This window comes from Astyanax mexicanus, chromosome 18, assembly GCF_023375975.1.
Source record: "Astyanax mexicanus isolate ESR-SI-001 chromosome 18, AstMex3_surface, whole genome shotgun sequence".
Lineage (NCBI taxonomy): Eukaryota > Metazoa > Chordata > Actinopteri > Characiformes > Acestrorhamphidae > Astyanax > Astyanax mexicanus.
Genome location: NC_064425.1, coordinates 19,159,063 through 19,173,381, shown reverse-complemented (window position 1 = coordinate 19,173,381; position 14,319 = coordinate 19,159,063). Strand labels below are relative to the sequence as shown.

At 40.0% G+C, this 14,319-nt stretch overlaps 1 protein-coding gene and 1 long non-coding RNA gene across 4 annotated transcripts in view; one reads left to right on the top strand and one right to left on the bottom strand.

The window, feature by feature from the left end:
- Positions 1 to 14,319, bottom strand: part of LOC111190767 (uncharacterized) — a 79,108-nt gene that overhangs the window by 39,724 nt on the left and 25,065 nt on the right. The window lies entirely within an intron of this gene.
- nova2 (NOVA alternative splicing regulator 2) overlaps positions 1 to 14,319 on the top strand; it is a 61,994-nt gene that overhangs the window by 30,631 nt on the left and 17,044 nt on the right. Inside the window, exon 3 of the mRNA XM_007236823.4 lies at positions 10,711 to 10,877. Coding sequence (XP_007236885.1) covers positions 10,711 to 10,877 — 167 coding nt within the window. The remainder of the gene's footprint in view (positions 1 to 10,710; positions 10,878 to 14,319) is intronic.

The following is a 14,319-nucleotide window of genomic DNA, read 5'->3' as shown; positions in this document are numbered from 1 at the left end:
ATATTCCCGAAAGTACCGGTGATAAGACAAGACAAGAAAAAAAAAATGACTGTAGATCAGGATCCAAAGCGGGCTAGCACAGATATGAGGCCTAATAAGCAGCAGGCTAGCACAGATATGAGGCCTAACAAGCAGCAGGCTAGCACAGATATGAGGCCTAACAAACAGTGGCTCTCGCCGGACACCAAGCCCTTTCGGAGCACTCTTATCATTGGGGACTCGGCTGTAAGGAACATGGGCAGCAGAGTGATATTAACCTGCTGTCTCCCTAATGGGACTGTGGCAGAAATAAATGAGCAGCTCCCCAACATTCTCTCCCAGCATGGAGAGATTGACCGGATTATTCTACATGTGGGGAGAAACGACATTCTTAGAGAACAGTCTGAAATCCTAAAGAAGGACTTCACTGAGCTATTTCATACACTGGAGAATCTGAGCGCTCAGATGTTCATCAGTGGACCACTCCCAGCCTGGGGGTCAAATATGTTTTCACGATTGCTTAGTCTAAACACGTGGCTAAGTAACACTTGCAGTAGTAAAGGCTTGAATTTCATTGACAATTTTAATTTATTCTGGAATCGCAAAGAGTTTTTTAAACTAAATGGCTTACATCTAAGCAGGTCCGGAATGAAAGCACTAAAGGACAACCTTCATTTTGCCCTACAACATCAATCTGTCTCTAGATTCATCTCAATGCAACAAGTGCAATCTGAACCTCAGCCTCTGTCACCTGCCCCCGACAAGGACCAAGGAGCACCATCACTGGAAAACAGTCCGGCTGAGTTCCTGACACTTGATGAAAGTTACAGTTATCTTCATCATCTGACGATGACTCCACAACCAGCAGTTGAGTCATCACACTCCTTCTCCACCTCCTCATTTGCTAAAGAATCATCTCCACATATGGAGTTTACTGAGAAAATGGAGAGATTGGTATGTGCTGGGACTAAACTTTCACACTCTATCTCAGACAGTCCACAGGTCCTACCAAAAAAGCGTAGGGCACCCCCTCCTCCTGACCAATTACAGCCCCGATCTCTAAGGCCACTTCATCACCGACAGCCCTGTCCTTCCTCTCCTGTTGATGTGCAGAGGACAGAAGATTTAATTGTTACTAATAGTAGATCAAGGGAGCAAAACAGTAATAGCACCCAGTGATGTGTTCAGGGTTCCTGCTATAGAAGAGATGGTACCATTGGCTGTTTTGAGATTGAGTTGGGACCCTGTATGTCTGAAATGTTATCAATTCCTCTGTTGATTAGAAGTAGAAAGAGTAGAGTTAATTTATCCAATACGGCAAATCAATCTAATCTCCTATTTGTGCCACGTCAACCTCAGGGTGCTTCAGACACTTCTATGGTTTCATTAAAACTAGGTCTACTTAATATTAGATCACTAGTCAATAAATCATTTTTAGTAAATGATATTATAATCTCTTACGATTTAGACTTTCTGTTTCTCACTGAGACATGGTTAACAGAAGGCAGCAGTGCTACTATTTTAAACGAGACGGCACCAGCAAATTTTAGTTTTATGAATGTGTGCCGCAATGGCAAAAAAGGAGGAGGAGTAGCTGCTTTAGTGAAAGAAACATTTCAGTGCAAAGAGACTGTTTATGGCAACTTTATGTCTTTTGAATACCTTTGTTTTACTTTGAAGGGTACCCCGAAAATTCTATTTTTAACCATTTACAGACCCCCAAGATACTCTACACATTTTATTGATGAATTCACTGAACTACTCTCAGTTATTTCCTTAGAGTTTAACTGCCTTGTCATAGTTGGAGATTTTAACATACACATAGATAATATCAAAGACAATAACACTACAGATCTGCTTAGTCTTTTTGACACTTTTGGTCTGATACAACATGTGAAAGGACCTACACACACTCGTGGCCACACTTTGGATTTAGTGATCTCCAAAGGTGTTGATATTTCAGCTGTCATGGTCAAGGACATGGCCCTTTCTGACCATTTTTGTGTCTTTTTTAATTTACAAAGCACCCCAGATGCTCAAACTTTCTCTGTTCCTGTTAAAAAAAGATATATAAAGGAAAGTACTGGAGCTCAGTTTATGGGAGCTATAACTAAATCTACAAATCTAATCTCAGGGACAGTTGATGAACTTCTTTATGGTTTTAACACTAAGATTTTAACTGCCATGGATGCTGTTGCACCGTTAAAAATTAAGAAAAATTGTAAAAAACCAAAGACACCATGGCGAAACACAGTGATGGTAACTGCTTTGAAAAGAGAATGTAGGAGAGCAGAACGTAAGTGGAGAAAAACTAAACTTCAAATCCATTATGATCTCTATAAGCAAAGCCTTTGTAATTTTAACTCAGAGCTATGTAAAGCAAGACAACTGCACTTAAGTGAGATTATTAACAGGAACATTAATAACACCCACACTCTTTTTAGCATGGTCGACAAACTTACAAATCCACCAAAACAGATTGCTCCAGAACTTCTTTCTAGAGAAAAATGTAATGAATTTGCTAATTTTTTCAAAGAGAAAATTAAAACTATCAGACTCACAATTGACACAAAGCTGCCAAATTATGAAGCCATGCAGTCCTCAGGCTCCCCTAAAAATAACATTATTATTATGTCACAATTTAACACAATAGATCTAACTACTTTAGACAAAACTGTTCAGAGTCTTAAATCAACAACATGTTGTTTGGACATGCTGCCCTCAACATTTTTAAAGACTGTTTTCTATTCTTTAGCAACTGATTTGCAGCAAATAGTAAATAGTTCACTAGTATCAGGAATTTTCCCTAAGTCACTGAAAACAGCTGCGATTAAGCCACTCTTGAAAAAGAGAACTCTGGATCCTTCTGTGTTAAACAACTATAGACCTGTTTCAAATCTTCCTTTTATAGCTAAGATTATTGAGAAAATAGCTTTTAATCAAATCAGCAACTTTTTGGACACCAACAGATACTTTGACAAATTTCAGTCCGGTTTTAGATCTAACCACAGTACTGAAACAGCTCTTATTAAAGTGTTAAATGATATACGGCTTAATACTGACTCTGGGAGAATGTCAGTCCTGGTATTATTGGACCTTAGTGCAGCATTTGACACAGTTGATCACATAATATTATTGGACAGGCTGGAGAACTGGGCAGGACTGTCTGGAACTGTCCTTAATTGGCTAAGGTCATACTTAGAGAACAGGAATTATTTTGTCACTATAGGCAATTTTGAATCAGACAGGATACCATTGACATGTGGAATCCCCCAGGGGTCAGTTCTTGGACCTCTCCTGTTTAATCTTTATATGCTGCCCTTAGGCCAGATGTTACAGAATAATAACATTAATTACCACAGTTATGCAGATGATACACAGATATATCTGTCCCTCTCTCCAGATGATTTTAGTCCTATAGACTCATTATGTCAGTGTCTGGACCACATAAATAATTGGATGAGCCAAAATTTCCTACAATTAAATAAAGACAAGACAGACTTCATAGTGTTTGGTTGCAAAGAAAAGAGAATTAGCGTTAGTGAACATCTCCATACTCAGGGTCTAAACACCAAAGACCAGGTACGAAATCTTGGTGTTATAATAGACTCAGATCTCTCCTTCGCTAGTCATATCAAATCCATCACAAAAACTGCTTTTTATCATCTTAAAAATATAGCTAGAGTCAGGTGTTTGGTGTCTCAGCAGGATCTAGAGAAGCTGATGCATGCGTTTATTTCAAGTAGAGTGGATTATTGTAATGGCCTTTTAACTGGACTTCCTAAAAAGTGTATTAAACAGCTACAGCACATTCAGAATGCTGCTGCTAGAATTTTAACTAGGACTAAGAGAACAGAGCACATCACTCCAGTCCTAAAATCTCTACACTGGCTTCCAGTTATTTACAGAATAGATTTTAAAGTGCTGCTGATAGTCTATAAATCACTGAACAGCTCTTGCCCCGAATACATTACAGATCTGTTTAGAGAATATAGACCCACTAGATCTCTTAGATCTATGGCCAAGGGTCACTTAGTTGAACCCAGAGTCCAGTCTAAACATGGAGAAGCTGCTTTTAGTTATTATGCTGCATATAACTGGAACAGACTTCCAGAAAGTCTTAGAAATACCCCAAATGTAGAACTGTTCAAATCCAGGTTAAAAACTCTACTTTTTTCTCGTGCTTTTAATTAAAGCAATTTATTTGATTTTATTTTATTTTTTGTTATTAATTGTTTATTTTTTGCTCTTTATTTTTAATTTGTTTTTTAATTTTTAGAAATGTTAATTGTAAAGCACATATATAAATAAACTATATAAATAAAGTTGCCTTGCCTTGCCTTGCCTTAAAGGAATAGCATAGAGCAGGGGTGTCCAAACTTTTTTTGTTGGGGGCCAGAAAGAGAAATATATGTGCAGTCACGGGCCACAGACTCTGTAATAAAACAAATAATAAATAATACCACTTATAATAATACATTTTCTTAATTACTATCATTCACACACCATTTTACTTGAGTTACTATTTTTATTTATCTTTGACAGTGTTGTGTAAACTAAGATTTTCAAATTGATGTTTTGTTTCATAATGTCTCTTAATATTATACTCCTAATTAGGCAACTTATTCCTGACAAATTAAACATACACACTTCCCTCTGAACTCAGTTAAAAAATAGTCATTTTCCCAACATGCCTGAAATTTTCTGCATTTGCTGTCCTTTTTTCATTTCTTTGGAGTTGTTAGACTCTTTGGCCCGTTTTCTTCACTGCAACTGCGCATTCTCACCACATATAGACTCTTTGGCCCGTTTTCTGCGCTACAACTTCGCATTCTCGCCGCTTTTACACTGTTTGATCCGTTTTTTTTGCGCCACAACTGCACATTCTCGCCACATATAGACTCTTTGGCCCGTTTTCTGCGCTACAACTTTGCAATCACGCCACTTTTAGACTCTTTGGTCTGTTTCCTGCGCTACAACTGCGCATTCTCGCCGCTTTTAGCCTTTTAGGCCCATTTTCTGACACCTAGCGCTTACACTTTGAATCTCACATTATAAAAACCTGCGGGCCAACTTTAATTCTATTTTTAAAATACCTCGCGGGCTCCTTCAAAAAAGGAAACGGGCCGCAAATGGCTCGTGGGCCATAGTTTGGACACCCCTGGCATAGTGTCTCTGTGTCACCATCTCAAACAACATAATTCTGTGCAGTTTGCACAACCTGAGACAGTCAAATACCACCAAGAGTGCTAATGTTATTTACACTTTCATACTCTATGAAATATGGACAGGACCTCAATCATTTTTGCTGACCCCAGTATCATTCTTTAGTATTATGTTTTTGTTAGCTAGTAGAGCTCATTACTGTAAATAAGCTGGTATGCCAACTTTGTTTTAAAAAATGGTTTTATTTTGTTTAATGCATTAAGGATATTTCTAAATGCTTTTATTCAAATTTTTAATAAATAAAAATCCATTGCTCTTAAAAGGGTTACATTATATTATCATTATATCAGTGGCATAAAATGGTCTTAAAATGGCAGTTATATTGTGAATTCTTTTTGGGACATATATTGTCCAAACAAATTAGTTATTGTGACATATAATTAAATATTTAACATGCTGTGTTTGCTGGTATGCATGTTTATTGTGTTATTAATAAATACTGCTACTTTAACAAACTTTGTTAAGATTTTAATTACATCGTATAGCACTATTTCGATTAAGCATATTGATTTTTTTTTTTTTTTTAGTCATATTACCCAGCCCTGCACCGAACGTAACACTCTTTTTTTGTCCTTTTTAAAGAATGGTTTCTGCAGTTCAGCACACTCAACTAAAGCCGCATCGAACATCTGCACGCTCACATCAGCAGCCGAAGGTGCACATAAACGTTAGCTGCAGTTTCAAAAGACATAAAGTTTTTTTTGGAAATTGCGTGGAAATTGTTTCCAAACCCTGCCCCCCCTCAACATAATGACATAAGCACATGCAACACTCACTTGCTGTCACTGCCTCGCATGCTGTCTTTCTGCTTTAAATAATAACACATTACATCATCTGCAGCTGCCCCACAATATTTTCAGGGGGTCTGCCAGTTGCTGTGGTGATGAGGCTAAGTCACGGGAGGGGGCTGTGCTCCTGCACAACCCCACCGAAACTACACTCTTTAACACACAGTCATGTACACACACACACACATACACACATCAATGGGACCCAGGTGTCCCATGTTTTGTGTCTCTCTCCATCACAGTGGCCTGTGGTCCACTCAGTGGCTCCTACAGGACGAGTCAGTTCGGAGACTGCAATCAACCAACTGGCCTGCATTGGGCGGACAGGAAAATACAAGTCACTGAGGAAGGGTGATGGCTGTTTTTTAGCCCCCCCTTCCTCGCTTTCTCTCTCTCTTTCTCACTCACACACTTTTTCCCTGTGTCTCTTGACCCCCAAGCCAGGAAACATCTGTAAACTTGTCCACGGGCAGGGCTGTATGTTCCAGAGCTCTCTCGGGCCTCAGTAGGAAAGCTCTAAAGGAGCCAATCAAGAAAGAGCCAAAACGTACTCAGATATGCGGCTACAGTATGGAGATGGAGACTTCCTGGAAGGCTCTTTCTTTCTTTCTTTCTTTCTTTCTCGCTGCGTGTCTTCTGAGACAGATAGCTAGCTCTTCCCTCAGCCCCAACAGCTGCTCTAATTCGTTATGCTGCACAGAACAATGTAATTGGTTATTGCGACTGCTGTGGTTATTTCTATGGGTGCAGAGCCCTGTCAATCAATGAATCAATCCGTCTTCCCTGCCTCCTTCACCGCAGCGAGATTGTGCTGTGATCTGCACTTTTCAAATGGAAGTCATCTTCTGCCCTCGGGGACAGGCTTATAGGACCACAGTGTGCAAGGGATAGCCTGGTAGGATTAGCAATAGTAACGCATAACGCAGAAAGAGTGAGAACACTTGTACAGTAGGTGTGAGGATTTGCATAAAATTAAAGCAATTTGTTGTGGACGTTTTCAGTGCGGTTTAAGAGGTGCTTTCACACCTACATTGTTTCATCTGGACTTTCAGGCTTTGCAGTGATCAAAGCAAGGTGCGGATCAAAGGACCAAAGTCGACCAAAAGGAAAAAAAATTGGCCTGGATCCACTGAAACATAGTCTGCAGTGTGATGATTTGAGCATGAGGCTGTTTTTCAACAACAAGAAAAAAGAACTGTGCCAAAATCGGACCCCCCTTCACATGCTTTTTGAGAGGGTATGAGCACAAATGCTTACGCTTGTGACTCCTGTATCTACTGTAACAGAAATTAAACAAATCCAAGATTTGGATTCTGAAGGGGAGGCAAATTTTGGCACAAAACCTAGGAAGGCATCATGCCGAACTGACAACATTCTACAAAATAATTAGTGTTTAGAATAAGGAGATACAGCCCACATATGTAATAGAGACTAGACATAAGAAAGTACTTTAGTGCGTTCACTAAACTGCAGTGTGAAATCAAAACTAACGGGACCAATATACACAATGTAACAATGTAACAAACACATAAATCTTGGTTCAGTGCCCTAAATCGAATTACATAATCAAAGAAATAATGACATTATATCCACTCAACAAAACAGTGATTTCACCTAACCATAATGTGATTGTTTCTGTCATAACCAATGCAGTCAGGACGGTTCTAAGTGTTCTTACTTAGTAGCAGGACCAGTGAAGAGTGGCTCCGCATAGCGTCCAGAAAGGAGGAATATATGACTCACACAATTAGCGATTCCACAAAAAAAAATAATTTACTACAAGAGCACAAGGAGCCACGGCAGCATTCCCCAGCCGACAGTATAAAGCCTCTGCACCGGCCAATACCTTCTTTTGTTGGGCCCTAAACTCTGAGGCTGGTCTGGAAGCAGATGTTCCTCCCTTATGTGAGAGTCTCATTCAAGCTGATGTATATCAGATGGGGCTGTGCATCAGGCTGGGTGTTGTAGTTTTTTTGTTTTTTTTTTGCATTTCTGCTAATTGACTGTCCAAATGAATTAAAGTTTTAAATACTTCAAGAATATACATGATACTTATGTTATGTTAAGTTTAAACATACATTTACTGTGTGCCTTAATGGATGTAGTGATTTAGGTCTGTCACAATAATTACGTTATCAATTATTGTATATTGTAATAATTCTTGTAATTATTAATGTGAACAATTAAGTATGTCAGCTTTTTTTTTGTTCTATTCCAAATCCAATGTTTGAATATTCTTCATTATTAAAGTACATTGCCCCTTAAATGGTGTAATTATCATGCATTATAATGCTATTATTTTATCATTAGCCTATTGTCCAAAAATTATATTTATTGTGACAGGCCTGTAGCAATTTAATATTACATTGTAGGCATACATTTTTGGTTACAAAATATATTTTATTTTTTAAATTAGATACAATGTTTATCTTTTTTTATTATATTTTCTGAAATAGACAGAAGTAGCCACACCTACTTCTATTGTAAGATGAAAGTGTGGAGACTTTTTTTTTTTTAGTCCTGGTCTGATGCACCCTGACCCACAGAGTATCTGTTTTCCAAGTTCACAACAGAGGCCCACCCAGCTGGCTTTTGTTCACACTGTCCGGTGTGCATTGCTGAGGGTTTTCCCCTCCCTGGCTGAGGCAGAGGCAGGGGTCCTGACCGAAGCCAACTGCCCATCATGCTTAGTGTGTGTGGAATAGAAACTTAAATGTTTGTCACAATGTGACACTTCCCCCTGCAGGGAGGGAGGCTGCTTGTTGACCTTCTAGCACCCGCCTCCTCATCCCAGAGTCATCTCATAACACACATCACAGCCTGCCAAGTTTAACAGGCTGTCAGCACATCAACGAGAAACAGAATGTTAACATGCTAACATTACTTAGCCTTTAACTGGTCGACCACTACTATGCTACCTACGTTTCTGTCCATTGAGCAGATAGAGCCGTCAGCAGCCGTGACGAGTGGAATGCTGCGGAGAAGATTATTATAACATGATATAAAACTATATACCAGCATCACAAGTGAGCTAACTACACTTTGGCCATGACATCTGCAGTTCTTGGCCTCCCATCAGACTGGTTTACTCCCTGACCCCTCTCTGTGCACTGCCAAAACAATGGTGATCTCTGCTCTAATAATCTACCTCTCTGATTGGTCCAACCCAGATTACTCTTGGGCCACCAGCTGTTGGGAGCTCAGTGCAGCTCTCTTTCTCTTTTTTCCTTTTTTATCCTCTGACTGTGAAGTAGAAGTTCGATGTTCCTTCTTTTCAGTGTATTTATAGAGTCCCATGCAGCCTTTTGGGACCTGGGCCAATCATATTCGCTCCACACAACAATGGCAGGCTAGAGGAAGCCGGAAGCCATCACTGTGCCGGGCCGATAAGGGTCCATTTGCATCCCACCATCCCAGGGGCCATAAGACTGAGAGTTTCTGGCCCAGGATCAGTCTCCTAGTTAGTCAGCATGTCTCTCTCCCACCATAAGCTGAGGTTTATCATTGTCGTTTGCAGGTTATTGTTTTGATTCTGGCATCAGAAATCCTTCACACATTCCTGCATGTTGTGTGATGTGACTTTAAGAGGCTGGATGACTCTTCATCACCCTTCCGGCTCCACCCTTCACTGTGTAATGCAGGGGGATTAAGTTGAAAGTTGGAAGCTGGAGGCTTGAGCCACACCAGTTCTTCTCGTCATGCGCTGAAACAAGTCCAGAACAACAGCCTTTGTGCATGAGTCGTGTTCGTACACAGTAGAGACTAGTGTACTACCGTACATACAGACAGAAATGTTCCCTTATCTGCAGTAGTCCACTGGGCACACTCGTGGTGCCCTTAAAGAACACAAGTTGACACCCGATATCATATCAGAATTAATTAAACACAGAGACTTCTGGGCGTCTAATGGAAGAGCGTCTGTGAATAGAGCACCGAAAATAGTAGCACTGCCAGACGACTGTTATTGCAGCTGCTTTCGTAAGTCCAGTCCACATGTACATAGATCCGCAGTACTTATGTGAGTAGATGCTCCAGCCCTGAATCATTTGTCCCCATAACAATGAACTATCAATCAAATTTTTAAGGTTTGGCTGATTACCAGGATTTACTCTGTCAGGCTGAAAGATTAGGTCATGCTAAAAACAATGCAACACAGAGCAAAACAGTGTGGAGTGTTTCTGTGAGGAAAACTGATTAAAAGTTGAGCTTGTGTGTATTTTCTGTCAGGATTGATAATGTAGGCTTATATCTAAGGGAAAATTTGTTACATCACTTGTAACTACAACTCCAAAAACCATTAAAAGAAAGAACATGCTGTGCACCACTCAGGCTGTACACTAGTTGGAAAACATTTTGGTTTCTGATGAGCTGTAAGTCAAAGCCATGGCCATTCTGTGGCCTCGTCTTGTGATGTAATGCGCAGAAAAATTACAGTGGAAGAGGACTTTATGAGAGGACAAATGTTATTGAACTGTAAAAGCCAAGATGGCTGGCAAAGTAATAAAACGCTGTGAGTCAAGAAAGTGTGAGGAGTAGTAACGTATGTTCCCTGGAAACTTTGTGTTACCTTTTCTTACAGTCCATCCAGCTTTCTCTAACTGTTTCGGGCACTTCAGACTGATTTGGGCAACATTTTTATTTTAGTGAAGCATAAAGAAATATAAAAAAAAAATCTCACTCAACTAATTCTTTCTCTCCCTCTCTTTTTTTTTTTTAGGAACGACTGAGCGCGTGTGCTTGATCCAGGGCACTGTAGAGGCCCTGAACAGTGTCCATGACTTCATAGCCGAGAAGGTGCGGGAGATGCCTCAGAGCGCCCCTAAAACAGAGCCGGTCAGCATACTTCAACCACAGACCACTGTCAACCCTGACCGCATCAAACAGGTGAGAATATAGATATATATATATCCCCTCACATCTCTACACCACTCTCAGACTGCTGATCCTGCCACATACACACATTCACACTTACAGATCCACACTCTAATTTCCTGTTTCCTCCTATTCCCTGGAGAGCTGTGGGACAGCACAGGATTTTTGCTGCCTAAGATGCAGACATTAGTTCTACATCTAAAGTGATTACCTAAGATTTGCATAGTCTCTCTATTACACACACCCTCCTGCTGCTGTAGCTTGTTTTATTGTGATTCAGTGTCCCGATTCTTATCGAGGTTCAGATGTGGATTTATAGGAAAAGTGCTAAAAGTGACGCAAGCCTCCAAATGACCTTGGGCCTGCTAACATCCGCCAATAAAACCAAAAATCTCATAAACACAGTGCTGGAAGCTGCAGGACGAAAGAAGCCGACGAGTGACATTTTGATTATATGAACTCATGCTGTAAACATTGTCCTCTGAGGATATAAACAGACCTCCTGGCTTCAGCCTTTGTGCTACAAACAAACAAACCTGCGAAGATTCCTAGTGCGGCCTGATTGACCCCATCACTGATTGTGCTCGAGCCGCCTCTCTTTACGCGATTATCACTGTTCGTCTCTTTACGAGTACGCTCCATTTATCACGCAGGCCTCTACATTGTTTTCAGCATCGATTCCCCTTGCTTATTTATCGTTTTCTTAATTAAATCCTCTCAGGAAAAAGAGACAGCAGGGCCCTATCTATGCATAATTTAGAACAGTGATGCATCTTCTCTCCAACACACACACACACAGTACGTCTCTGCTGAGCAAGCCTCTAAAGACTCAGTGCACTTTGTGCTTATGGGGCAGTCTCTGTGAAGGCAGGGCCATAACCTGGATTCCTAGAACTTAACAGGGAGGTCAAGCTGCCTGACTGTTCCAGTCCACTAACTATTAATTCACATAATTATAGGCGTTATCAGTCAGGGAACTCACTCCACTGCTGCTTCCACACAAAACTAGGCACATTTAATTTAAAAGGTGCCTACAGCTTCAAAATATAATCATAAAAAACTATGTTGCAGTCATTGATTAGTCAGTGCTATTTCAAATATTTGGAAACACATTTAATTTTTTTGAAATTTAGAAATAGTAGTAAAGAAAATGTTTATAAAACTGAACAATTTAATGAGCTAATAATAAAATATATGTTCATGTAATGTATTAAAAAACTTGTATCTTCACAAGATACAAGAACATTGCATCAAAGCTTAATGCCGAAAGGTAAATTATTTTTCCAAAGATTTCTCAATTAGAAAATTAAGGTGTCCCCAATCCTTTCACAAACATGCTACATTTGAGTACTATTTTGATACTCAGTTATGAACAATTATTGTTAGAATAGAGGACTGATGACGATGAATGTCGATGAATCGGACCTGCTACAGTAACGCCGTTTGATCCGTTTTCTGCATTGCGTTTTTTTGTACTCGTTGTCAGAAGCGCGGCTGTCGTGGCATGTGTCTCATTACTGTGCGCCCCAGGGAGCGCACTGACTGAGGGATGTAAGATAAGATGTGAAGTCATGTTAAGCAACAGCTGCCAGCTCCCCGACAGGATCGACAGCCGCTAATCTCGCAGCCAAATGGTGGCAGGAGCACAGCTAACACCAAACTTCATCTGAAGGCCATACTGTGACAGGACTGCCACCCTTCGTCAGCACAGCAGCATACAGTAACAGCAGTGAAGCACAGAACGCTTTACAAGTGATTTGGACTGTTCTGTCCAATAAAGTGATGAAGTGAAAGATTCCTGTTAAATACTTTCTACAGATATCATGGAAACAATTTTTTTCTGGTCACATCCTTTTTTTAATATTTTTTTTATTATTATTTCAGGCTAGTTTTATGCTGTGTTGCATTTACTCCAGGCACATTTCATCTTTATTTTTTGCATTAATCCATTCACTTTGTAGCTAGAGCTTTAGTAATGCTGCATTTAGCTTTAGCCATGCTTTTAAAAATGTCCATGCAGTTTTAGCCTTACTTTTAGCATTAGTTATAGCTACTACATTTACACATTTGCTTATGCCAGGAACCAGCTTTTAGTGATCACAAACTGGACTGCATAACAGACCAATAAACAACTACAGTTTACATTTGATGAAATTGGCTGGAACGGTAGTTTGTGCTTGGCCTGGCTTTAAACAGATTTTTTCTTTAATCTGTTTTGTTTTTTTTGTAACATTGATAATAGAAAAACACAAAAATGTAAGTTTAGGTACAATGCTAATACTGGTAACTGTAATGCAGTTAGTTCTGTTATCCAACCTCACTTCAATTTTCCTTTCTTACAATCTCCCAGTCCTTTTTTTTTTACCGTCTGACATTTCCAAAGCAAAAAAGGAAAAAGCTTCTTTTAGGTAATCACTTGAATGCAGTCTAGTCGTACAATTTTTTACTCTCTCCTTGCAGTGGCTTCCTTAGGCGAGGCTGGGTTTCCTCTGACCTCTTCCTCACTCCACGACCACCTGCTTCCCACATCCTGTTATTGCCCACTCTGTTCAGGAAGTGGCTCATGAATGAACAGGAAATCGGGAGTTGTCGTGACTCCAGGAGCAGGGCAATGTTGATTGGACTGCCTTTGAGCGTTGCTTTATTAATAGAAAAGCTTTATTCTTTTTTATATTGCAGCGAAATATGAAAACAAAGATGTTACTTAGAGTCTAATAAACAATGCTCCAGATTCACTGGTGCGATTCTGTATATATACATATATTTCTACTTATCAATACATAAATCATAAATCATAAATCATAGGGAAATAGCACATTTATTTGGACTTCAATATGTCTCTCATCAATTTTTTTTTTATTATTAGTCTTCACTTGTATTGTTCAGATGATAGGGATTGCCTTCAGTGGTTAAACTATTTTAGGTCTTCCTTTTCTGTCAAGATAGCACCAAACCCAGCCTATTTAATTATCTCACGTCTTGAATCTATGCGAACACACACACAAGCGCACACACACACACACACAAATGAGACACTAGAATGTGGCATGCTTGTCTGCTAAATTAAAAGTGACATCAGGAAAATTGCTATAACATCCAAAATGGAAGCATTCCATCCCTCCACCTCCCCCCACAGTCCTTCCCTGCCCTGTCCGGTCTCTGGAGGGCCAGAGGCAGCCCGAAATATTTTATGCCGTTTTTAACCTTCAAATCCATCAGGCGGCTGTGAAAAAGGTCACTCTCTCTCTCTCTCTCCGTGGAGTATCGATCCAATTTGGAGAACAGCCGGTGCTGAGAGAGAGCCTTACACAACATTGGTTGTCTGACAAGGAAGTGCATCCCCCAAATGTTGGGCTCAGATCTCTTCTTGGAGAAAGGAAGAAGGAGTTGGCTGTGTGTGTGTGTGTGTGTGTGTGTGTGTGTGTGTGTGTGTGTGTAGAGTGGGTTATCATGT